Source organism: Canis aureus, chromosome 23 (genome assembly GCF_053574225.1).
Source record: "Canis aureus isolate CA01 chromosome 23, VMU_Caureus_v.1.0, whole genome shotgun sequence".
In the NCBI taxonomy this organism is placed as follows: Eukaryota; Metazoa; Chordata; class Mammalia; order Carnivora; family Canidae; genus Canis; species Canis aureus.
The window spans coordinates 15,312,113-15,336,898 of NC_135633.1; the positions used below are offsets into that span (position 1 = coordinate 15,312,113).

The 24,786-nt window shown below is 50.4% G+C and overlaps 1 protein-coding gene across 5 annotated transcripts in view; it reads right to left on the bottom strand.

Annotated features, from left to right (window-relative positions):
* Window positions 1-9,971: 9,971 nt before the first annotated feature.
* The window catches only part of PARVA (parvin alpha), a 167,722-nt gene continuing 152,907 nt past the window's right edge, over window positions 9,972-24,786 (bottom strand). For all 5 annotated transcript variants that reach the window (XM_077866446.1, XM_077866447.1, XM_077866443.1 and 2 more), the window contains 3 exons: window positions 21,333-21,434; window positions 20,579-20,651; window positions 9,972-11,967 (listed from right to left, as the gene is read on the bottom strand). In XM_077866446.1, coding sequence (XP_077722572.1) covers window positions 11,891-11,967; window positions 20,579-20,651; window positions 21,333-21,434 — 252 coding nt within the window. In that variant the 3' untranslated portion in view covers window positions 9,972-11,890. The remainder of the gene's footprint in view (window positions 11,968-20,578; window positions 20,652-21,332; window positions 21,435-24,786) is intronic.

The window sequence follows — 24,786 nt, forward strand, 5'->3', positions numbered from 1 at the left end:
GGTGGGAGCCGTAGGCCCCCCAGCAACAGCCCTCCCCTCCTCTGCACATTTCTAGAGGAGGGATTCGGTCGGTTGGCCTGGCCTGGCCTTTCCCAGTGGAGGAGAATCCGTGTCTGTCCGTGAATACTCGCCCTCTGCACGGGGCTGCCAGAAATTCTGAAGGCAAAAGCTGAGGAATTTGAAGCATTTATGACTTAGCGGGATTGTTCCCAAACTGCAGGCTTCTCTAAAGAGCCTTCTGGATTTCATTGTGGTTGCTTCTCCTCTCTTAGATCCCGGCCAAGGGCTCCTTGGGTCTCACTTTTCAGGGCTGGCCTCTGGCTGCAGGGTCTGGGCCTCTGTGAGGTTGGCTGAGTGAAGCATGGGTGCTTGCAAACCTTGCTGCCTGCCCAACGGTAAAAAGCACAGAAACCGAAGTTGGCAGTTCTAGCCCTTTCTAGAGGGGTCATCTGGGCCATACCATTTAACATCTCTGGGTTTTTGTTTGTTTGTTTGTTTGTTTTTGCTCATTTCTCACATGGCTTGGTACCCTGGAGAACCTAGGGCAGTGGCTTTTCTAGAGGAGAAAAATCTGAGTAGAAAAACATGCTTTTTTTTCTAGGAGCTGTTGGTTTCTCTTGAGTTTGAATGGTAGCTACTATCTTCTCATAGATCTGCCTCTTGGCCTTACCCCTAGTGGCCTAGGGGTGAGCATCTGACCCTAATAGGGCTAGTGATGAGCATTTAGGCACTTGTTAGGAGCCCCGCATTGGCATCCTAAGCTGTAAATTCTGTGCACAATGGCAGATGGCTTTCCTTTCTGTATTCCCACCCCCTCCCACTCTGCTGCGGACGTCACCGGCCAGGAAGAGCACCAGATTGATTAGTAGTGCTTGCCCCAGGTGTGTGAGGAGCGGAGCAAGCACGGTGTTTGCAGACTCTGGTCCTATGCTTGCAACGATGAGCAGTGAGGATTCCTCCGTGACCCCAACTCCCAGCTGGGCCCCAGGTCCGCAGCAGCACTCCCTTGGGTTCCCTGACCAGCCCCGGGTGACACGGCCGTCCCGCGCAGTCTGGGCTGCTTACTAGCACACTTGGAGCACAGCTGTAAGATTGAAGAGGGCGAGGCGGGAAGGAGACACCGGAGCCGGGCAAGCAGAACCAGGCCCCACCAGGCCCCACACTGAACAAGTGACAGGCCTCGCTCACATCCCACTACAAAGAAAGAGGCTCAGAGGGGTAAAGTGGCCCACTGACACACAGCTGGGCGTGTCGGGCGTGCATTGCTCTAAATAGAACTTCCCAGGGCTTCTGGCTCTGCCCAAAATATGGGCTTGAGCACTTGGGTCCATCCTGGGTCAGTGTAACTAACTTGATTCCCTGAAACTTCGAGAAACTGTCGGAAGATGATGGCTGCTCTGTGGCTTGCTTGCTCTTCCCTGGAATTCCGTTTTGAAATATCTGATGGAGTTATTGTAAATATGCATCACCGTGGCCCCTCCCACTTAGAGCATCCACGCCAGGCCAGCGTGAGTAGTCCTGGTCGTGAATGCAGGAAGCAGAGACTTGTGGCGGGCATCGGTGCACGCACGGGCCAGGCCTGGACTGTGCGCCAGGACGGCTGTCCCCACGCTTCTAAGTTCCCTGCTGCAGGGTCCACAGACCTTCCCTGAAGTCAACCCTGGCTGTGGGGTGGGGGCCAGGAGGGGAGGGAGATTGGACAGGGTGGAGGGGACGGCTCATGGGTGGCAGCCCTGGAAAGGTCTGGCTGCTAAAGACCCAGGGTCTAGCTGGAGTACCTGGGCACCCAGGGCATCGCCTTCCTCCCTGGCTCTTTGGTCCAGCTCACATGCTCGGGTTCCTGCCTCCAGCCCTGCCCATGGGGCTCCCAGGCCAGCCGGTTGGTCCCCTCTGAATGGTGTCCCCTCCCTCTGACCTCAAGCTTGCTTCCTTCCCAGGCTCAGCCCTACCTCCCGGAGTCCTCCTGCCAGAACTGTGTCCAGCCTGTGGGAGCCTCACCTGTGAGATGTCAGCAGTTTTGGCTGTTCTCAGTTGCCTTACCCCCACCCCCCCATTCCCCCTGGCTCTCTCCCTCCCTCCAGACACATGTCTCATGCTCAGCCTGTCCCTGCTTTCTGCCCAAGGCCAGACAGCCCCCAAGTCCCCACTCCAGGGCAAAGGGCAGGCCACTTCTTTGCTGGAGAGAAAATGAGGCTCCCTCAGCCCTTAACACCTGCACCCCTTCCCAGAGCACCTCAAACAACCAAGTGTTTGTCAAGAAAAGACACAGAATGTAACACCTTCAAAATAACACCTCTGGAGTTTTAAGTCTTTCTTCACTCAGAGGAGTTAGTTAAGGAAAGCTTCACCATTTCCCCCTCTGCCAACCAACTAACTAGACGAGTACGTAGTCAGGAGGAAACACAGTATTTGAGATGTGAGAAGGAACACATCCACAGCTGGAGTCAAACCCCACTGATGTTGCTCTTGACCCCCATCCCCAGCCCGTGTGGCCCCAGAAATCTAGGATGATAGGAATATGGAGGCAGCAGGGGATTGTGGGAGGAATAAAGACTTCAGAGTCAGAACCAGGTTTGAGTCTCAGCTGGGAACCTCTGTTTTCTTTTTTTTCTTTTTGAACCTCTGTTTTCTATAAAATAGGTATAACAGTTGCACCTGTCTGAGAGGTTGCTTGTGCAGTTCTCTGCAAAACCCAACCCAGTGCCTGACACATCGTTGTGACCCAACAAGAGTTTGTCTGGAGTCGTTCCTTGACCTCTGGAGCTCATCTCTGAATCATGGCCTCCTGACCAGAAAGGAGCTTGGAACTGAGCTTTCCTGAGAGGGAGCCTCTGTCCCCTGGCAACATCCTTAGCTTTGGCAAAACATGGATTATACATGGCAAGCAGAGGGGGTCTGAGCCCTCTAGCTCCCTAGCAGGACCCTAGCAGGGACTGTGGCTGGAGGGGGGGTCAAGCAGAGCAGAAGCACGGGAGGAGATGCAGTCCGGTTCCATGTGGCGTCTGAATCGGGGGTCGGAGGGAATTAGCAGGGCTTGGAAGTCCCTAGACCGTACACACACGGGGATGGGACCATGCCCGTTTGTTCTCTGCAACATCCTGCACCTAGCAGTGGCTGGCAGTGTAGGCAATATTTAAATCTTTATTGAACAAATGAATAAATGAATGACCACCTTATCAGTCAGAGCCTGGTTGCTTCAGGAATTCCTTTTAAAAACAAGGCAAAGGGGAACAGCTGGTGCCAGGAAACAGAGGTCCCCTGACAAACAGACGGGCCTGTCTGGATGCAACTAGTTAGTGATTGGCCAGGCAGCAGAGAAGTGGATGCTAGGAGCCTTGAACAGGCAAAGGAATTCTGGTTTATGGATGGGCAAGCTGCTGAGGGGACTCAGGGAGACCTAGTGAGTTCAAGAGGTAAGAACCTGAACTCCAGAGCCCAGCTGCGTTGCCCAGAGGCACAAGAGCTGTGTCAAGTCCTGAATCTCTGGGCCTTTATCTTTCCCTTTGTAAAATGAGGATGGTAACAGCATGTACCTCACGGTCTTGTCGAGAGGACTCAGATTATTTGTAGAAAGTCCACACTGGAAGTGCTCAGGAGCACCACTGTTAGTAGTATTTGAGAGGGGTGTCTCAAGACCTGGAGGCAGGGAACAGGAGCAGGACAGATCATCCCAAAGGGAAACTAGTTAAGAGGTCATTGCAACATCCAGGCATGAGAAGATGAGGCCTAAATTAGGGGACTACTTGGGGCCTAGAGGAGATTGATGTACAACAGGTGGTTCATGAAGAGGCAATCAATAGAACTGATGGGTTGTGGTGGAGGAGCAGCTCAGGAAGGGAAGCAGGAAATCCAGAACTCCTTTGTGCGTCTGAGAGCACCTGGGAAGGAGATGACGCCTCTGAAGAGACAAGGCGTGTCTAAAGGAGCAGTAGGTGTGAGGAGGATAAAAATTCAGTGTGGATGTGCTCGGTTGTGCCAAGTTGGCTAATGGGGTAGCCCATTCCAGGGGAGATGGGGGCTGGGGAGGAGAGCAGGCCATAGTGGAAGCCGGCAGAGACATAAGTCTGGAGGATGGCCCTGGGCAGCATTCACATTTGGGGGCTGGGGAGAGGATAAAAAAGCCCAGCTAGGAGCAAACAGCAGCAGCCAGGGAATCGGAGAGAAGCAGGAAAGTGTAGTGTCTGTGCAACCCTTGCAGCCAGTTCCCAGAAGGAGGTGATGGACAGCATGGTCAGATGCTGCAGAGCCAGGAGAAGGGGGGTCGGGGCCAGCCCTGTACGTGGAGAGCTGACCATGCAGGGAGCAATTTCAGTTGCTGGAAAACTAATAGTGGATTCTAGGGCTTCATAAAAGGAAGTGGAACTAGCACGGATCCGTATCCTTTTAGGAGAGCGTCCACCAGGACAGAAGGTGGAATTGCCTGGAGAACTGGCGCGGGTGCAAGTTGTTTTCCACCGTAGGCATCTGCACGGTCTGGAGTGAAAAGCCAAGCTGCCGGAGGAGGCAGGTGGAAGGAGGGGGAGCCTAGGAACTGGGGTGGAAAGGAGTGAGAGGAAGTGAGATGTTGAGGTGCTATGGAAAAAACAGGAAGCAAACAGCTTTGATTTCTTGGTTAAGGAAGAGGTGAAGACCTGGTGTGGGGAGGAAGGAGGCGGAGGGGCCTGAGGAGAAGGTAGGGAGTAGGTGTTTGGGGAGGTGAAGGGAATCCAGGAGAGAGGACAGAGGACTATGAGGCAAGGCAAGGAAGGCAAGGAGCAGCGAGTGGCAATTGAGTAGTCAGCTGGTATGTGTTCTATGATTTTTTTTTTTTTTTCTGCAGCAGTTCCATGCTGGGGAGCAAGAATAAAAATGTCCACTACTGGGGCTGACTAAAGAGTGACTTGGAGAGGCAAGCAAGCTTTGAGTGCCAGGACAGAGTCCCCATGACTGGCAGGGGAGCCCAGCCTGGATTTTTTGAGGGCCCGGCTGGTCGTTTGCAGTCTGTGGAATAAACACTGATTTCTCAGCAACAACCAAGACTTTAGACAAATGACCCTAAATCTCCATTTGGCTTTAGGGTGACTTGTATGTTTTCCTGTAGCAGCAAATCTGTATGGAATGTGAAATCCACGGATCCTGAGGGCAAATGCCCCTAAAGATTACACTGCAGCTGAGGCTGGGTTATCTTCTGGGCGAATCTACCCAGGGAAACTCAGAGGTATCTGGTCTATAGTGACATGGAACTGAATTATTTTAGATGAGCTGCATCTGTCGCTCACTTCCACTGGGAGGCAGGAATCCATTTGGGGGATGGGAAGGGACCCTGTATTCCAGATCCCATCTTGTCCATAGAAAGGGGCCTAGCTCAGAGTCCACAAATATTCCCTGACTTGATTGCATTCTGATCACGTGTATTTGGGGCCTGGCCCAGGGTGTTGACTGGGATTCCTGTTGTCCGCTGGTGTTTGGTGTCCCGTTCGTCAATGCTAGGGCATTCTCATCGTGTGGGGATGGGAACCCTCATGAAAAGAACAGGAGGGGAAGCTCTGTATCTTATTGACAAATAGCACTGAAGGCATGCAGCTCAGGAAGCCTTTGGATCCGGGTGGGTGAATTTTATGAATGAAAGAAATGTGGCAGGTCCCCTGCTCAGGGTGGCTGCTGGTGAGCTTGGTCTCTCACAGCAATGACAGACCTAGTCATGGGTCTGGACAACACGCAACTCCAACGTGAGAGAGTGGGGCGTTATGGGGATCAGCTGAGAGAACCACAGATGCAGGAGGTCGAGGCTCAGGGGCCGCATAGAGGATGCAACCACTCATGAGCGCGCGGCCTTAACCGCAGACTCAGAACATGGATGAGAGGAGGCCTCCGAGGCCTCAGGAACCTAGCTTAGCGCATGCTGGTCGCTGGTCACCATGTTCCTGTCCGTTATTTTAAGCCAACTGCCCCCAGTTCCATGAGAGTTTATATTCTCCAATATCATGATGAATGAGGAAAGCCAGGGTAACCTCTGAAGCTGGAGTGGGGAAAGGCTTCCAGGAGCTCCTTTTCAGAAACACTAGCAGGCGTTTGCCAAGGGTAGGCCCTGCGTTTCCGTGGGCAGTTGGCGAGGCCGTCGTCGGGGTTTCCGGGAAGCCACGTAAGGGCTCAGAGTCGCACGGTCCCAACCCCGTCTCCCATAGCAAGCAAATGTGCAACGCATTAACTATTTATCTATTGGCCTGTCCGCCCCAATAAAACATGGCACTCTTTAAAACGGTTGCCTTAATGACGTTTGTGTGTCTTGGAATGCGACCCTGGGCCAGCAAATCGCATCGGAAGATGTGAAAACATGAAAATCAATAACAAGAAATGAAAAGGCTGTTTCACCGATAAAACCTCATTTATCTTAATCCTCGGGGCTTCTCAGAATTTCCTGAGTGCCCTTTGAAATGCCAGCGTCACAGCCACGGCCCACGTGTGCTGCACGCAGAAGGCCCAGGGGAGCCGAGGCCTGGATGGCTCGGGCCCCCGGAGCCTGCTGGGGAGAGGTGGCCTGCTGGGGCAGGCACCCACTGCACTGGTTTCCCGCCAAATTGCTCCCCAGCGGGGGTTTCCAGGGATATTTCTGGGATTTCAAAACTCCCAATGAAAATAAATATACCATAGGAATGAAAGGTATTTCACAAGACCCTAACTGTGAAGCCTGAGTGATCCACTTCTGGTAGGCAGCAGCGGTCCTCTGTGGTGACAAGGTTGGAAGCTCTGGGCCCCAGGGATCGCTTTCTGGCTGCAGGTCCTTCCCTTTGCTCTACACACACAGCCCTGCCCGCCCAGTCTTCTGGTCTCCCTTTCCTCTTCTCAGAGGACAGAAATGCAGGAAGGTTGGAGATGGCTTAGGACCCCCTGCCCTTCCAGCAGCCCTGGGGAGATGAAGGATAAGGCTCTCCTAAGCACACCTGGGCTTCCAGCTTGGGCTTGCGACCAGACTAGGGGTGGGCAGAGGCTCCATCTCCTCTCCTGGTCTCTTTGGTTCTCTAGCTGTCACCATGGTTTGTAGAAGGCCGGTCACTCTCAGACCCCATATTGCTGACTGCTCTCTCCAGCTTTCTCACACTGTGGCCAGAAGGCTTTTATATGTCATTGCTTCCCATTTTTCTTATAAAACCCACAGGCCTCTGCTACCTCTGACCTGGTACCTCTTCTCTCCCTCCCTCCCTCCTTGTACTCTAGCTGTCCTGGCTTTCTGCAGTTTCCTCCAGGGAGCCAAGTCTTCTCCCGGCTTGGTGTCCTCAGCTGTGCCATTCCCTTGACCGGCAAGCCCTTGAAAACGTCATGTTGCCAGAGACCTCTCTTGACCTCAAAACCTAAATGAGACCTCTTTCACAGTTTTTTGTGTTTGTCCTCAGTGGCCAACACAGTTTGTAGGTACCGCTGATTTGTGATGACTTTTTGTGCATCTCCCCAAGTGAGCTCTGCAAGTGAGCCTCTGTTGACGCCTGACACAGCACACCTAAGACGTCACAGATGCTCAGCACATACTTGTTGGCTATCTGGTCAACTGGCTCAGTGAACTGATGAGTTCCACAGAGCACTCACCTGCAAATTTCTCAGGCGTGCAAATAGGTCCCGTGGTCAGATGCAATCTGGACGTGCCCTAGTCTGTCTCTAGAGGGTCATAATAGACACCAGTGCAGGATACTCTGAGATGCACTCCCAGTTAGAACACAAAAAGCAAAAACTAAACCAAAGCTGTAGGAAGCAAGTTTAATTTTCTTTAGCTTCATGTTTCCCAAACTTATTTGAATGTGACACACACACCCCCTACTTAACATCTATTAACATCCTGCAAATGTACTTTAAGACTTATTTCACTGGTGGCTTCTGACTTGGGAAGTCTGACACTCAGGACTGTCAGGCTTGGTGTGGGGGTTGCTCATGGATGCCTCATGGATGGCTGTGCACATATTCACAAGTGCACTCAATACTCTAGTAAAGAAGGGAGCATGAGCACATTTTGGAGCTAGCCTGGGTCTATATTCTTCAGGTAAAAGAGAGGAGAAAGCAGTCAAAATTGGGTATTTGCAGATACAGCTTGGTGTTTGCAGATATGATCTCTGTAATTGTCACAGTGAGCAACTCCTACATACTAACTGGTCTTTTGTGGAGACTTGAATCTGCAGATGTTGGGAAGCTGGTGGGTGGATATTGGTCCCTTAGTGGCCAAGTGAGTCTTTCTCCTACACAGCATTTGATTTCAATGCAGTCCTCCTATTCTTAGTATTCTTGAATTTTCCAATAGACCTAAGAGAATGTTGGGGTGGGGGCAGAGATTGCACGCCGTATTAGCAGTGGTGAAGGTTTCAGGACTTATCCCTTTTGAATAGCTAGGATGTTTTATGTACGTAGGGTTCCTGAGGTGGAGCTGCCTTAGATGCAATGGGTCTCAAATTATTTTTGATCAGCCCCTACTTAGGTAGGACAAAACCGCTTGACCTACTGACTCCATCTAGTCTCATTTTCCAGTGGAAAAATAAATTAGTGATAATTTGGGGGAAGTGGATTATGTATACATTTGCTTTAGCACTGGAGGATGGACAATTCATATTTGAACCACAGTGTATACATGTCTTAAGAGTCTGGTTATTGGAAAATTACAGTTCCAGAATACTTTTGATGCAAATAAGCTCCAGTATACTATGTAGGGTTAACCAAGCAACCCACAACAAAATAAACTGATAATGATAAAGCTAAGCTAACAGTAATTCGTAATTAGGAAGTACTGAATGTAGCCATTGCAAGTTGCAACCAACTCAAGGGACCACTGATAATGTGCTGATAGAGAGTCTTCTCCCAGATTTGGGGAATGTCAACTGTGGGCCTGCACATGGGGAATGGGAGTTTTCTGGTAGAACAAATGAGCATTGCTGGGCTTGCAGCAGAATCCACACATTATTTAGTAACCATTACCACTTAGCCGATTACAGATTAGTAGCCATAGTAATATGTACAAAGGAAAACTTAAACTGTACACATTCGTCATAATAATATAAAGGAGGCCTTTCAAAAAAAAAATTCAGTACAGGCTGCATGAGTCTGTCTCTGGTAACATACCCCCTACCCCCCCCAACCCACTGGATCTCAGTTTCAACTTTTGAAATCCCAGTCTAGGCAGCATTCCCTCCTTCCCAGGGAGGGCTTTCATTTCCTAGCCCAAGCAGACCAGAGATGTGCATTTGGATTTATAAAGCATTCATAGTCTCACTTGAAAAAGTTTTAATGTCCAGTGTAAATCTCCAAGATATGGTATTAAGCGAAAAAAGTCATCGTGCCTGACAGTATGTATGATACGCTATTTATGTAAAAAAAAAACAAAAAACAAAACAAAGATAGATTTTCTAAGTGTGTTGATGCTTTATATGGCCTGAGAATCTCTGGAATATGCAAAATGCATAAAAATATTTGCCTCTGGGGAGGGTTACCGGCTGCTGGGCGAGGGGAAGGAGGCAGATTTAGGTTTTTTACTAGATATACCCATCATGCTTTTTGAATTTTGTACCATTTATATATGAACTATTTAAAAATATCAATGAATTTACAAGAGAAAAGGCACAATAACAACACAAAACCCCAGTAAGCCCACAGAGACTTGATTCCTGTTTTTTTTTTGTTTGTTTGTTTGTTTTAAAGAGCGGAGGGTGAAGTTTGGTTTATTTATTGTCCTGATGTCTTTCTCCACCTTCAAAACCACCATTGTGTATTAAGCAGGAGATCCTAGAATCTAAAGGAAGACCTCCAGATGAGGGGAGACGACAGACCTGAGGCCCTAGGTTTCTGGAGGCAGAGACCTCTGTCTCGAGACCTGTTGTTTAAAACCTTCCCAGTGTTCTGATGTGTTTCCAGACCATGTAAATGCAAAATGCGGAGAGGGGGGCTCTTATTGAGGCCACTTGCACTTTGTACATTTGCAGCTTGAACGTAAAGAAAAAAGGACGACAAAGGAGACAGAATTCGTACAGCAAAGCATGTTTAAATGAATGCATCCCTCTTATTTCATCCCGCTTTCAGGCTGCTCAAAGAGACAAAGCAATAGTTTATCTTGATTTGCTGTCAGGAATTTAAATGAGCACAAACAGAAATATTACACGATTTAGTGTTTCCTAATGAAAAACGTAACATTTCGTCAATCACGTAAAAAAGAATTGTATCCTTCTATATAAATTGGCACGAGAGTGCATTGTCCGTATACCTTAAAAGCTCATTATGCTGAGTAACAATTGATTTCTTAGAGCAAAATATCCGCAGAAATTGGTGGTGCGTCTAAATTTCATGGGTTCTGAGTTACTGCAATAGATAGAGAGCAGGAAATGTTTGGAAGCTGGAAGGAAATGTTTTGGACAATATGGGAGGACTAGCTGGTGGTAGGGGGTGGCGGCGGTGGGGACAGAAATCAAAATTCCTCAAGCCAGAGGTGGGTTTTGGGCAATGAGCTGAAAGTAGTGACAGAGCAGCACAGACTTGGGGTGGGTATACAGGCTGGTGTCCATCTGACGTGTTTAGGAAAATTCTATATTGAAGATGTAACATCAAAACAAGTTATTTACCCCATGGCCTTGGTCCATTTAAGGGCAGATGTTCAGTACTATCCCTCTGTCTGGGGTCAAGTGCAAAAGTGCTTCCCCATGCTTCCTGCCCTTCTGGTCATTTCCACTTCAGCCCCTTTACTATTCCCACAGAACCCAGCAGCCCGGGACAAGTAGAGCCCCGTATTTCAAAGTTGGGTTCATGGAGAGGAGATACAAGTAACCACAAACCCCACGAGTAATCCCACGCAAGGAGACTGCTCGGCTTGGGTCTAAATGACTTACATTTTTCCTCGCCTGAATTAGCCAGTAATTGCATGTGGGCAGACTTAGCCAGAAATGGTCTAAATGATCAATTAGAAGGCAAAAAGGAGTTCCTTTCTTTAAAGTTCAAGGGTCCCTGTTGAAGAGCCCTACTTCCTAAGCCATGCTCACATGGGCCTGCGCCCAGCTCTCTGGTGCCTGAGTATATTGTACATTTGCCTAACGATAATGAATTGAGTCCTTATTTTGCAGGAAAATATAGGGCACTTCCATTACATGCAATCAAGCAAAAAGGCTGCAGAATGTGCCACTCCATTAATTTTAAACAGAATTCTTCCCAAATGTCACCCTGAAACCAGAGTATGGGGTTATTACAAATCTGAAGGAATTAAGAGTAATTTTCATTTGTACAAAGTAGTTGAGGGACATGACTCCTGCCACACACACAATTAATTGAGTTAAATTGGATTAGCTGATGTCAGTGTGAATCACTAAGCCCTGACACAGCCCGCCTTGTGGTGAGGTGGGGGGGGGGGGTGGCTTTTCCATCTTGGAGAGTGCAGGTGCACACCCCACCCCCCAACCATAGAATGTGCAGAGTGTACTGTGATGGGCTAGTTATTAGCAAACATGTTCGAAGAAGGAAAACAGATGCCAGCCTCTGGCGAGTCACTGAACCTCTCTGAGCCTCAGTTTCCTTATCTGTAAAAGGGGATTATATATAATACTTGCTTCAGTGGGAATCATGACTACGTTGGAGCACTTAGCGTGGTGCCCGGCACATAGTTTACGACCATTAAATGGGGACCATTACCTTTATTTTCATCTTCTGAGGGGAGTCTCTTGGGCCTAAACTGGCTCCCAAATCACACTGAGGAAATCTGGACCTGGCACCAGGATGGGCACAACGGCCAGTCAGTCCCCAGGGCCTGGGAGGTGTGAGCAGGCCCACTGAGTTACGGATCCGTCCTTCCTAACTTCAGGCCTGCTATCCTGGGCGGTAGCTGGGCTGGTGGGAGAGCACAGAGCTGGACGCAGGAACTAGCAGGCTCAGGCGGTCGGGGAGTGGCCCAGTGTGCCCCTCACTCCACGTTCCGGTACTTGGTGAACAGGTTGTACAACACTCGCAGTGTGGATTTCAGGTCACAGTTGACAATGTCTGTGTGGAAAACAAAAACACACATTGCTTCAGTGGGGCCACAGAGCCCACGGCAGGTGTCCTTGTCCCCTTCCTTCCACCACCCACCTCCTGTGCCCAGCGTGGTCCTGCGGTGGACGTCCCGCTGCCTCACCCCCTGGATATCACCTGCTGCTCCTGAAGAGCTCCCAGTCCGGCTGGGAGAGAAAAGCACCCCCCACGAGACAGCCAGGGGCAGGTGGGTGGTGAAAGATGGGCGGTGTGTACAGCGAGAATCTGGAGCAGGGGCGGCAAGGGGCAGAGGTGCTGGGCGAGGGGGTCTCGCCTCTCGTGGAAATGAAGCAGACCCTGGAGCATGTGGGCTTTGCTCTGGAAACATCTCGGGTGAGGGGCCCCTGCCCCATTTCCTGAGTGTTGCTTATCCCTGGGGCTCCTTTGCCTTCAGCTTCCTCCATCAGGAGGAGCCAGCCAGGAGTCGTGTGGAGGGCCAGGGGCACAGAAGCCCACCGGGCAGACAGTACTCGGTAAGCAGGTGCCATCGGGGGACAGACAGCTTCCACTGGAGGGTGGAGCAAGGCAGCTGAGGCTGGGAGTTTGTGTTTTCAGGAAAACTCTGGCATGGGTTCCCAAACTTTTATACAACCATCTCCTCCCTCCTTCCCTTCTATTTACTGGTCACCTTCATTCTCTGCTTGCCCCTCGAGGCCTTGGAAGCTCCTCTGCCCTGCGAGGCCCCTTCCTTGCCCATGTCCCCTCCACCCCTGGCCTGCACTCACTCCCTTGGAGAGCTGTCCTCTGAAGAACCAGAGTAAAGTGGACACAAAGAATTCTCCCTACTATCTAGGAGTGCACATTTAAGTAAAAAATTGGGAAAAGCAAAAAAACCAAAACAGAAAAACCCAAAAAAGAAAAGGCAAGAGCTCAATGACTATGAAAGTTGGGACAGTGGTAACATTTCGGGAAAAGGCTGAGGATTCTGTGGCTGGAAGGAGCACCTGGGAGCTGGGTAGTGGGGACACGGTGGCTTGTGGGATATTATTTCCTGGACCTGCACGTTTATGTCTTATGGACCTCTCTGTATATGTGGTGTTTTGCACAGTTAAGACTGATCTTTAAAAACCTGACTGTGTAGAAGGTCAGATGAAATAAATGATGGAAGAGGAAATAAAAAGTACTCTGGGATTCAAAGCCGGGAAGGAAGGGATTGGGGAAGACATCCGAGCTCTAGCCACGCCTGGGTCAATAGGAACAGGGTCTCTTGGAGAGCAGGCAAAGCGGGAGGCCAGTGGCTCCGATGGACTGGGTTGTGGCCTGCAGGTCTTAGCCTGGGGACCCTCGCAGCTGTGGCTGTCACAGCCAGCATGCTCAGGCCCCAGGGTCCAGGGCTCCTGCGACCCCCTCTCGACCTCATCCCAGCTGGGCTCAGACCCTGCTCCAAGCTCTCCCGCTGATGGACGTGCTGATGGCCTTCCTGGGAGCACTCGGGAGGCCTGGAGCTCAGTTTCCCTTTCTGCCCCCATGTCGGTTGGATTCAGGCACATATCGGGCCTCTGCTGACATAAGGCCCTCTCCAGCTACTCCACCCTGCCCATCCAAGGCACCCTCTGCCAGGTGGAGGCCTATGGCCTGTGGGCTGATTCCTGCTTTTCCTGACTGCTTGCTGTTGAGTGGTTCTTAAGTTCCACTCAAGTCAAACATTAAGAAGTCAGAGAAGGAATTGGAAAGGAGAGACGGACAGAGGAGCTCAGCAAGGGAGTGAGCATGACAGGGGTGGTAGGGTGGTGCTGGGACCACTGCCACAAGCTCCTAACTGGGCTCCTTAAAGCCTCCTGCCCTCTCTAATCTATGCGACCCACTGTAGGTAGTCTGTTCAGTCTCTGGGTATGGTTGTGCAGGATGTACACTGCACAACTTCAGGGTGTGTTGTTCATATTTCCAGGGCATCGTTACCATAGGTGCAACGTAAATGGTGCCCCTTGATGTTGTGCAGCTCACAACTTGTATGGACTATGTATCCAACCATTTCACTTAAGCTAGGGTCCTAAATCGTGACTCGGCAAGAGATGATGTGAACCCGGCCCACCTTCCCAGTCTCACTTCAGGCCACACTTCCCCTCATTCACTCTGCACAGGTCATGTGGACTTCCTTTTACTCCCTGGCAATGGCTGCACTTCTCCATCATCTTGGCCTCTGCACACGCCGTGTACCTAGATTACCTTCCCCGGATAGTTGACTCCTCATCTTTCTGCAGACCTCAGCTCAAAGTACCATCACCGTAGGGAAACCTTCCTGACACCTGGCCTGGGTGAGGGTACCTTGCTTTAGGGTCTCAAAGCACCCATGCTCCCCTTCAAGGCACTCACTCCGGTCCTAAATCAGTCATTCGTGTGCTCATTTGACCCGGTCTGCCTCTTCCCTGGACTGTGTGTGCCTTGATCACAGACAGGCAGTCTTGCACGCTCCAGCACCTGGCCTAGTACCTGGCATGCACAGACCTCAAAGCGTATGAACAGACAGATGAATAAATGATTGCCCAGGGTCACGTGAGCCAAGGAAGGAAATTCATGGAAGAGAAGATAGCCAATAGGGCTACGTGCTCCCAAGTGGGTAAAGAGCTCCCGGGCACATGGCTCCAACTGGGGACTCAGGGAGGGAGCAGAGCCAGGTGCAGGGGGAGGTATTACTCACAACATGGGCAGACAGGCAATGGAGGCAGTGGGCCTGGCCACCAAGGGGGAACTTGGGGTAGGGCATACTCATGGAAGACAGACAGGGATGGAGGCAGGAGGACTTGTTTTCCCCTTTTAAGGACAGGTGAGTTCTGAGGTTTCTGGAGAAGGAAAATGTTCACTATGGGAGAAGGTCTCAAGCTGATGATTTAATTTTAAGGCCCGCTAGGGCTTGAAGCCCATCTTCATGATAGTTGTGTAACCCAGTTAAGTCATTTAACTTGTCTGAATCGGTTTCCTCACTGGTAAAATTGGGTTTTATGAAAAAAAATCTAGAACACATGAAGGGCTCCCTAAATGGTAGTTCCCTTCCCCTTTGCCGTCTTTGCCTGTTAACAGAGCTGTTGTGTACAGCTGTGCAGCCCGTGTACTGCACAACTCCAGGGGGAGCCTTTCATAGAGACTAGGCCCTGCTCCCTAAGAAACCGGAGTCCCTTAATCCTATAGGCCATCACTGCCAGGTGAAGGGGTAGGGGGTGAATACAGCCAGGGACACTGCATATTATCTGTTCTCATCAAGGAAGCCAACTGCCACACAGTTCCCAGCAGTGGATGGGCTGTGTCAGCCAGGAGAGGTGCTCTGGATTCCTGGGAATGAACTGTGACTCCATGCTATATAAACAGAGGCTCTGGAGAGTCCTGGCCTAATAAACTGTGTGATCAGTACCTCAGTACTGCTCTGATGGCCTCTGCGTGCTGGCCCAGGGCCTCTCCCCGGGAGCAGTCTGGTCGGTGGGGCTCCTGGTTAGAAACAACCAGAGCAGAGCCTGGCTGGCTGGCTGCCGCCAGGGGACACAGAAATCAGACCCAAGGCTACTCCAGGGAGAAAACAGCCTCTGGGCAAGGGGAAAAGGCTCAGTGTGTGCTCCTCTCGCCTGGTGGCATTAGTGACTCTTCTTAGATGACCATCCACAACAGGTTCATGGTCCTCTAAAAGATGCCGAAGTCAAAGGAAGGGAAGGGGAGCTCTCTTCACAGTGGCAACTCCATCTTTACCCAGAGGGACAGGGCCCTGTATGGTCGTGCCCTCCATGGCCCTGTTTGTGCCAGCAGTGTCCCTCATCCCAGTCTGGGACAGTTGCTGAGGCTCCTTCTCTGAGCTTCCCCACTGGGTCCCCAAATCTCTTGACCAAGGTGAGAAGACACCTGGTAGCTCAGTGCCACCAGGTGGTGGGGGGTGGAATAATTTGGGCAGTCACACGCCGGCTACTCTACTCGAGTGGGGTGAATCCAGCCTCCAGCCCCATCCTGATGGATCTAGTGGATCCTCAGTCTCTGCCTCCCTTACCTTTCTGCTCCCCGTTCCCCACCGGGATAGGCCCCATGCTCTGCAGATGGGTCATGTTGGTGTTGGCCTGCTACCCTATCTGCTGATCTTCCTATTTTCTGTACATATATATATATATATTTTTTTTTAATGTAAAGGTGACAAACATCCAGAAAAGTTCATGTAACATATATGTGCAGTTTTAAATGCTTGAAAGAGTGCCCCCACCACCCACGACAGAAGCAAAACATTGTTAATATGGTCACAAACCTCTCTCACCCGGCAAAGGTAACCGCTATCTAGACTTTTATGGTGACTATTTCCTCCTCCTCCTTCATAATTCCACCAGCAATGTATGTACCATTAAATAGCAGAGTTTAGCTTTGCCTGTTTTCATGCTTTATGTCAATGGAATTGTGCTACATGTCGTCTTTTGCAATTTTTTTCTTACGTTTATAGGATTCATCTGGGTGGTGTGAGCTGTTCATTTTTGTAAACCATTCTGAGGTGTGATTGGTTTTATTGAGATAGAACTATAATGATCTGTAATTAGGCTATTGTGGATATTCTGGGCCTAGTTTCCTGGTGTACGGACATGCCTACCTAGGAGTGGGGTTACTGTGTCAGGTGGTGTATTAGTTTCCTATTGTTGCTGTTAACAAATTATCACAGGTTTGGTGACTACAAAAGAACCCCAACATGTTATCTTATAATTCTAAAGGTCACAGTCCAAAAATAGGCTGCACTAGGATAAAATCAAGGCATCTGCAGGGCTGCAATGTCTCCCGGAGACTCCTGCGACATCAGTTTTCTTGCTTTTTCTAGCTTCTAGGGGCTAGCTTCCAGAAGCCTGCATTCTTTGGCTTGTAACCCCTTCTACCCGCAAAGCCAGCAATGGCTGTTTGAGTCTTTCTTATGCTGCATCACGCTGACGCTGAGCCTTCTGTTTCCCTTGTGATTATTCCGGAACTATTCAGATGCTCCAAGATCCTCAATCACATCTGCAGAGTCCTTTTGCCATATAAGGTAGCATATGATCAGGTCCTGGGGGATTAGGGTGTGAGCATTTTGGGGGCCATCAGTCTGCTTACCATATAAGGTACCGCAAATCTTCAACTGTATTACATAAAGACAAGCTATTGTTCAACAGTGGTTCTATTTCTATTCACACCAGCCGTTTCTGTTGCTCCACGTCCTTGCTAACACTTGATATCGTCAGGTTTAAATTTGTGCCACTATCTGGTCTGCACAGTCTCTCCTTAGGGAAGGGGAAGAGAAATGGAGCTATTTTCTGTATTTCCAGGCACTACCCAAGTCCTTTCCAGAATGAATCGATCACTTGGACCTCAGCGGCTGTCACCTGTCTGGGTTTTTTTTTAGCATTGCTTGAAGTCTGGCCCCAACTTTTCGACTCTTTAAATTGTAGATATCCCATCAGCCTGCTGGCTGACCTACAGGCTTCATTCCTGGCGAGTACTAGGTTATCTTCTGAGTCCCCACTTGGCTAGAATGTCAGGGTCTTGACCATATCCAGCGAAGAGTCTACTTGAATAATAACAGGGTAGGTGTGTGCAATGGAAGACAGGAGGTATGATGTCCTAAATAAAAAGCCACCAGCTTTATGCCAATATTTCAACTGCTTCATTGGCTGTGAGCTTGGTGCTAATGCTTGGGCTACGAGAAGTTATTGAAGCCTGGGCACCAAAAGTCATCTGGGATGCACACCCAGTTCCCAGGAGATTTCAAGGTGCGACGGAACTTTGAATGTCAAACAGCACGGCAGACGATGCACTTTCCTGACCCTAAAAACATTTGCCATGAAAAATAAAATGCCTCCACCACAACCAATTTGATTTTGAAACACCCTCAAAGAACTACCCACATTGGCACCTTCTGTAAAGTCTGCAGCATTTACTACCGAACCTCACTTTCCAGGTAGAGGCACGGGGGCAGAGGGAACGCTGGGGTATACACCTCTCCCCAAGTACAACTTCACAGAATGCCATTTCAATTCTTTACGCACTGGAAATTTTCAGCATGGGCATGATGCCCAGCGTAAGAACAAATAAAACAGATGTGTTTTTCCATTGCATGGGTCAGGAAGTTTCATATTAAGCAGTTCAGTCAGTTAATTGTACAAGAAATGTCCTCTAAATGCTGAAATATCCCTATCGGTTAATTGATACTGGGAAAACTCTCTGTTCTAAGGGAAATGAATGCCTGAAAATGGACGTAGCGGGGGAGTACTTCTGATTCATGACCAGGAAGTTTCCTATTAAATGGTTCACGGAACCAATGGAACACGGAAACAGAAACCTTGGCCAGAAGTCTCCTGCAGTCTCTTACTCTGAAGCGGGGTGCTCGTCATCTGGCCACAGGGCATTAGGATGGCCAGAGTGACCTTGGCCTGAGAGGGCCCCTAGAGGGACACCAACCTTGCTAGGGGCCCTCTGGCGATGGCAGCCTTGGCAGTGACCAGGCGCCTGGTGACAGAATAAAGGATTGGCTCTTGTTGGCCAGAGCTGAGGTAGCAAGGTCTGTGACGAGGCCCGACCCGGGGAGCCAGCCCATATCTGCACAGTCCACCCCTTCTCTCTGGTTATCCTGCTTTCCCCTCCGGCTTCAAGTAAAGGCAGGCCCACAAGATACTGTCCTCCACCCTTTACTCTTCCCTGCATGCTCTTGTGTTGTTGGGTTTCCACTAAGCGGGAGGCTTCCAATTACATAACCCCGGCCCTGATCTTTTCCCCGAACTCCGGTTCTGCTTGGTCAATGCCTTAGGTTTCCAAGGCTGACATCCTTATGTCCCCTGCCAAGCTGGCTTTTCTTCCTGGGTTCCCCAACGCCGCTGATGGTGCCCTGCTGCTAAATACCTGTTTTTCACGCTGCCTTGCAAATGATCTCTCTGGAACAGAGCTCTGATCACATCATTGGGCTGCTTAAGAACCTTCCATGTCGGGTGCCTGCGTGGCTCAGTTGGTTAAGCGTCTGCCTTCAGCTCAGGTCATGATCCCAGGGCCCTGGGATGGAGCCCTTCGTCAAGCTTCCTGCTCAGCAGGGAACCTGTTTCTCCCTCTCCCCCACTTCTACCCCCTGCTCATGCACGCATGCTCTCTCTCTCTCAAATAAATAAAAACATAAGAGAAAAAAAAAAAACCTCCCATGTCTCCCACTGCCTACAGAATAAGGTCTGTACTTTCTGCCTTGGCATCAAGTCCCTCCAGGACCTAAACCAGCTCGCCTCAGCCTCACCAACCATTATTCAATTCGTACTCTTACTATTCCAGCCCAATAGGTAATTATTTACATTCATTATCAGGTGCCAGGTGCTCTGCATCAGACATCATCCCATTGCATCCTGCCAGGTGCATGTCTCTAGGAGTTCCATCTGTACAGACCTGAAAAGGAGGCTCAGAGATGGTAGGTAAGTTGCCCAGGGCCACACAGCTGTTAGGGTGGGGCCCAGATCCAGGGCTGTCAGGAGCTAAGCTACAGGCTCTGCTGTCTCACAAACAGAGCTTCTCCCCATTCTCCAGACGGGACTTTTGCTTATGCTGTCCTCCTATCTGGGGTGTTGCTGCCTCTGTCCCCATCTCCAGATATAAAAGCCCTATCTACTCTTCCCGGCTGAGCTCCGCTGCCACCACCTCCACCAAACCGTCTCTACCCAGATGGATGTGATATCACATCTCGCTCTCTTAGCTGCACCTCTTTCATGGCAGTTGTCATTCTGTTGTGGTTACTCAGGTATATCTTTTCTCTCCCCTGAGGGCTGCAAGTGCGTTGAGGTCAGGAACAGCCCACCCCTCTTGGCATATCACCATCTACGGGGTCTTGTGCCCCTAGACAGCATGCACCCCCCTCCTGATGTGGAGGTATGGGTGGAGGAACAGGCACAGCAATGGGGAGGGAACACACCCAATCCTTACTTGTCCGCTTTCCTTTAAACAATTAGGAAAGTGCAAGCAAAAAGGCCCACGAATGGAAAACAGAAAATTATCTGCAACACAGTGTTGACTCACCAGTGCTGATAAAATGGAATATTTCAGTTGGTAAGTCAATAAATGTCCGTACCAAGAAGACTCCCGGGAGAGATGTGCCTCCCATATGCACAAATGCACACAGCTCCAAGTGTGAGCAGGGAAGGGCTGCTTGAGCAGTCTGGTCCTTCTGCATTTTTATTCAGCCCTACATTTGCAGTATGAACCCAACAAATCAGGCCTCCTCTTCGGGCAGAGTTGGAGTGAGCAAAGAATAGGAAAGGCAACTATGCTCAGAGCAGAGCTGCTGGTGGGGACCCCTGGACCCACCCCTGCCTGGCCAGGACGCAGTTATTTGACAGGTCAGCATCCTGTCCAGGGACAGAAGAACCTGGAAATTAGGCACAGGGCAGTTCCTGTGGCACCTTGGCTCCGCCCTCCTCTGCAATCCTGTGCATGGGATCTTTATTTGTAGTTCACAAAGGACCTCCAGGACTGAGCAGTATGCTCCGTCCCACCTCCGCCTACAAATGGCAAAGACGATTTCAGAGAAGAAACCCTTTCCCTGATGTCAAACATGAGGCTTGCCCTGTGCCCTAAAGACCTGTGCAGGGGAAGGGTTTCTGAGTCTTAAACCCAGGGAAGAGCAAAGTACCTTCTGGCCGTGGTTTTGGCTTTTCCAATCCCCCATCTTGCATGAGCTCAAAGGCGAAGGAGACGTTCAAGACCTGGAAAGAGAAACGCAGTGCCTGGGTCATGGTGCACGGACTCCTGGACCCTGGGAAGCGAAGGAGTCGACACGACAGCCAGAAGGGCAGAGGCCGGGTAAAAACGAGGCCTGAATTTGGAGGAGAAAAAGAAGCTACCAAGATGCGCAGGCCGTGTGGAGCTGGCCGGGCCCAGCTGGCTGTCGGTGAAAGGTTCCCGGAGCAGTTCAAGATCATCCTCCTGTCCTACTGTGTTCCCGTGTCAACTGCCAGGACTTTAAACTTTGAGATAGGATCAGATGACAAGACGTGTTCAAGAGGCAGAGTGGTTTCTGCCTTGGACCAAATGTCCCTTGTCTGGCGGGCAGGCGGTGGCAGTCCGGGAGCCACATCGGAACTCGGCTGAGCGTGAGCCTCCGGCCTGGCCAGCCTTGCGGCCACCTTGCCCGTCAGGTCTTGGGGGGAGAGGAGGCTGGGCCGTGCACCCCGCAGGAGCTAGGGCGCCGGGCCAGACAGCAAGGGAAGGGAGAGCCGTTGAGGGTGCTCGGGGGTCTGCAGGGCCCAGCTCAGCTGTTGGTCAGAACCCAAGGCTCTGGGCAGACGGGAAGCCACTGCCTTTTCCCTGCATGGCCCCAGCAGGGTGTGGGCGGACGACAGTGGGCCATGCGGCCCGAGGCCTCCCGTAATGTCCCCTCCCCTTACCTTCTGTTCAAAGCTGTCTGGGGTCAGGAAGAAGCTGTGCAGGGGCACGAAGTAGCCCTCCAGGAGCCCCATGAGCAGCACCAGGTACACCCCATCTGCAAACTGGAGGGACAAGGCCAGGTGAAGGCGCTGGGCCCTAGAGCCCCCCAGGCAAGCCCTACCCTGGGGCTCATCAGTTGCCATGTCAGCTCCTGGAAGGCTGCCCCCCAGGTGGGCTGCTGGCAGGGGGTGAGGGGTGGTAGCCTCGGGCAGGAAGCTCTGCTTTGCAAGCAGCCCCCGCCCCCCCGCCCCGCATCCAGCTGGCCCAGCACAGGAGCCGCAGCCCATGTCCTGGTTTGGGCTGATCCAGTGTGTACTGCACGCTGACCCTGAGCCCATCCCTGACCCGGCAAGGGGACCACAGAGATAGGTCAGGTGCGGCCTCTGCCCTTGAGGAGCTCGGGTCTAGCAGGGAGACAGATGCGGAGGAAAGGCAGCAGCCACTCTGATGGACAGAAGCACATTGGCCTGTGTGACATTGACAGAGGCCCCCTATTCCCACTGAGGACAATAGGGAAGGCTTCTGGAGGTGGCACTGCCTGGAGGCCCGAGGGAGGAGCAGGAGTAGCTGGCAGGGGAGAGGGTGCGAGGGAGGAGGGAGAGGGGATCCAAGGCCCACGCCAGGGTGACTTCTGTTTCATGAACAGAGAAAGAAGTCTAGTGTCCTACGGGCCTGGGCATTCTCCTTCCTCACCTCTCACTGTATTGCTGTTTGGGAGGCAGCAGCGTGGCTGTTGCAAACGTGGGCTCTGCAGCTAGGCCTCCGGCTGTCCTACTTATTAGCTGTGTGACTTGAGGAAGTTACATAAATTCTCTGTGCCTCATTTTTCTCATCCATGAAGTGGGATGATGATGGTACAGTACCTACTCTATGGGGTTATCTGAGGATAAACCGATTAATGTATGTAGAGTGCCTACATCACTGTCCGGCATGTAGGCCGCACTTACTAAATGTTAACGATTGCGATTACTATCTGTGAGGACGGCAAAGCAGTCAGGATATGACTTGCTGGCTCTTGCTGACAAAGAACAACTGTGTGCTGAGCGTCACAGCCAGAGGCTTAGAGCCTGGTGGCTTCCATCAAGGACAGTTGGGAACCTGGTCTGAAGAGCAGTAGACTCCTGGGTTAAGTGGGAGGTGCAGGTGTTCTGCTGACGGGAGGACAAGGAGAATGTGTACTGGGCTTTGTGAAGGCAGTGAGGGCCTGTGGGATGGGGGACGTTTGGGCTGAGTAGGTGTTCCATGGATGGAGAACAAAGACCTAGAGGTCAGATGCATACCTCAAATTAGAGAACCTTTTATTTATTTTTAAAAATATTTTATTTATTTATTCATGAGAAACACAGAGAAAGGCAGAGACAGAGGCAGAGGGAGAAGCAGGCTCCCTGTGGGGAACCTGATGTGGGACTCAATCCCAGGACCCTGGGATCTCGCCCTGAGCCAAAGGCAGATGCTCAATCACTGAGCCACCCAGGCGTCCCTAGAGAACTTCTTAAAGGAGGTGGAGCCCCCCCCACATCTTTGTGCGCAAAAGCCCCAGGTGCTAAGGAGCTTTCAAGAGGTCAACGTTCTTAGAATCATCTCAAGAAACTTAAAACTAGACAGATTTGCCTGGAATGTAGGCTGGACCCAGTCTGAGCTCTGCTGGGTAACCAGCTTGTGACTCAGCCTTCATGATGGATGTACTGGCTGGTCTTGGACTTGACCTAGGAGCAGCTTCCATCCAGCTGGCCTTCAATTCCAGTGGGGGAGGGCCCAAGCCTGACTCATCCCAGGCTATACCAGGGCAGATATTAGAAGAACAGACCCCGGCATCTGTGTCAGAATCAAGGCCCTCCCACGGAGTGAGTTAACTTCTGGGCCTCTCTTTAGTGGTGGCTGGACTGAGAATAAAAGAACCCAATCTGTCTACTCAGGGGAGGACCTTGAATTAGGGTCAGGGTTAACTCAGAAAACTCTGAGAGCTACTGACCTAGACTGTCCTACCCCTTTCTGATGGCTCTGATGACTTGGGTGGTTGATCCACAGACAGACCCCTGGCAGAGGCTCCTCTCCTAACACACCTTACCCATGAAAACTGAAGTGGGAATTTCAGAAATCATTCTAGCATTCTCAAGGGCTTATCACTTTTCCAGAGGGTTCCTTGTTTTCCAAAAGAGTAACTAAAGCTCATTTTATAGAGTGCAGACACAAGACACAGGCAGAGCTCAGTGACAGATCTGGGAATTGCCTTAAACATAACACGAGGTGCCCACATCCTCAAAACCATACTTGGGTTTATCACAGGGGCACCTGGGTAGCTCAGTTGGTTAAGCGTCTGCCTTTGACTTAGGTCATGATCCCAGGGTCCTGAGATCGAGCCCCACATCGGGCTCCCTTTTTAGTGGGAGAGTCTGCTTCTCTCTCTCCTTCTGCCCCACCGCCCACTTATATGTGTGCGCACGCTTTCTTTCACTCACTCTCTTTCTCAAGTCTTAAAAAAAGTTCATCACAGATGAAAGGGGTTGGGAAACGGTACAGTATACAGTCTTAAAGTATCTCCTGATAATAATTAATTATAAGGGTGGAGGAAGCTTTACAGTAGCGAAAGCTGGTAGAGACTAACCAAGTGACTACAGCTACTGTCACCAGTAATGTACGGCCTAATGGACAGAGTGCGTGAGAAGAGCACAGTGTTACTGGAGTGGAACTGTCCCTGAAAATGCATAATCTGAATCTAATCACCGAGGGGAAAAAAAAAGAGATATCCTATGCACCTAATGGCCTGTACTCTTCAAAAACATCAATGTCATGCAAAAGATGGCTGGGGATCTGTTCTATATTCAAAAAAGACTAAAGGGAAATGACCATTAAAAGCTTGAATGGGTGACGGGCACTGAAGGGGGCACTTGATGGGATGAGCACTGGGTGTTATTCTGTATGTTGGCAAATTGAACACCAATAAAAAATAAATTTATTATTAAAAAAATAATAAAAAATAAAAGCAGCCTGAGTATATTAAGACAACTACATTCTTTGACTCAGATGATATTGTCAAAAGTAGTCAAATATCAGCAACTTTATGTGGTTCAACCTAAATAGATCAACATCCTGATGTTGCAATTGCTTGAATCTGATAATTGCAATGTGATTATTTAAGACGATACTTGTTCTTAGAGATGTATCCTGAAGCATTGGGGGTGGGGTGGGGAGGGAGAGAAAGAAACTCTGCTAACTCTGTTAGCATTTAGCTAACAATGCTAACAAATGGTGTATGTAGGTGAAGAGTATATGGATATTCATGAGAATATTCTTGCAACTTTTCAAAATAAAAAATTAGAAAAAAGTCAACATTTCATGCAGTTCACCCCTCTGAGCAGAACAGAAATCCCCATCCCTCCTGGGAAAGCTTTAGCATCAGTATGGAAAGCCATC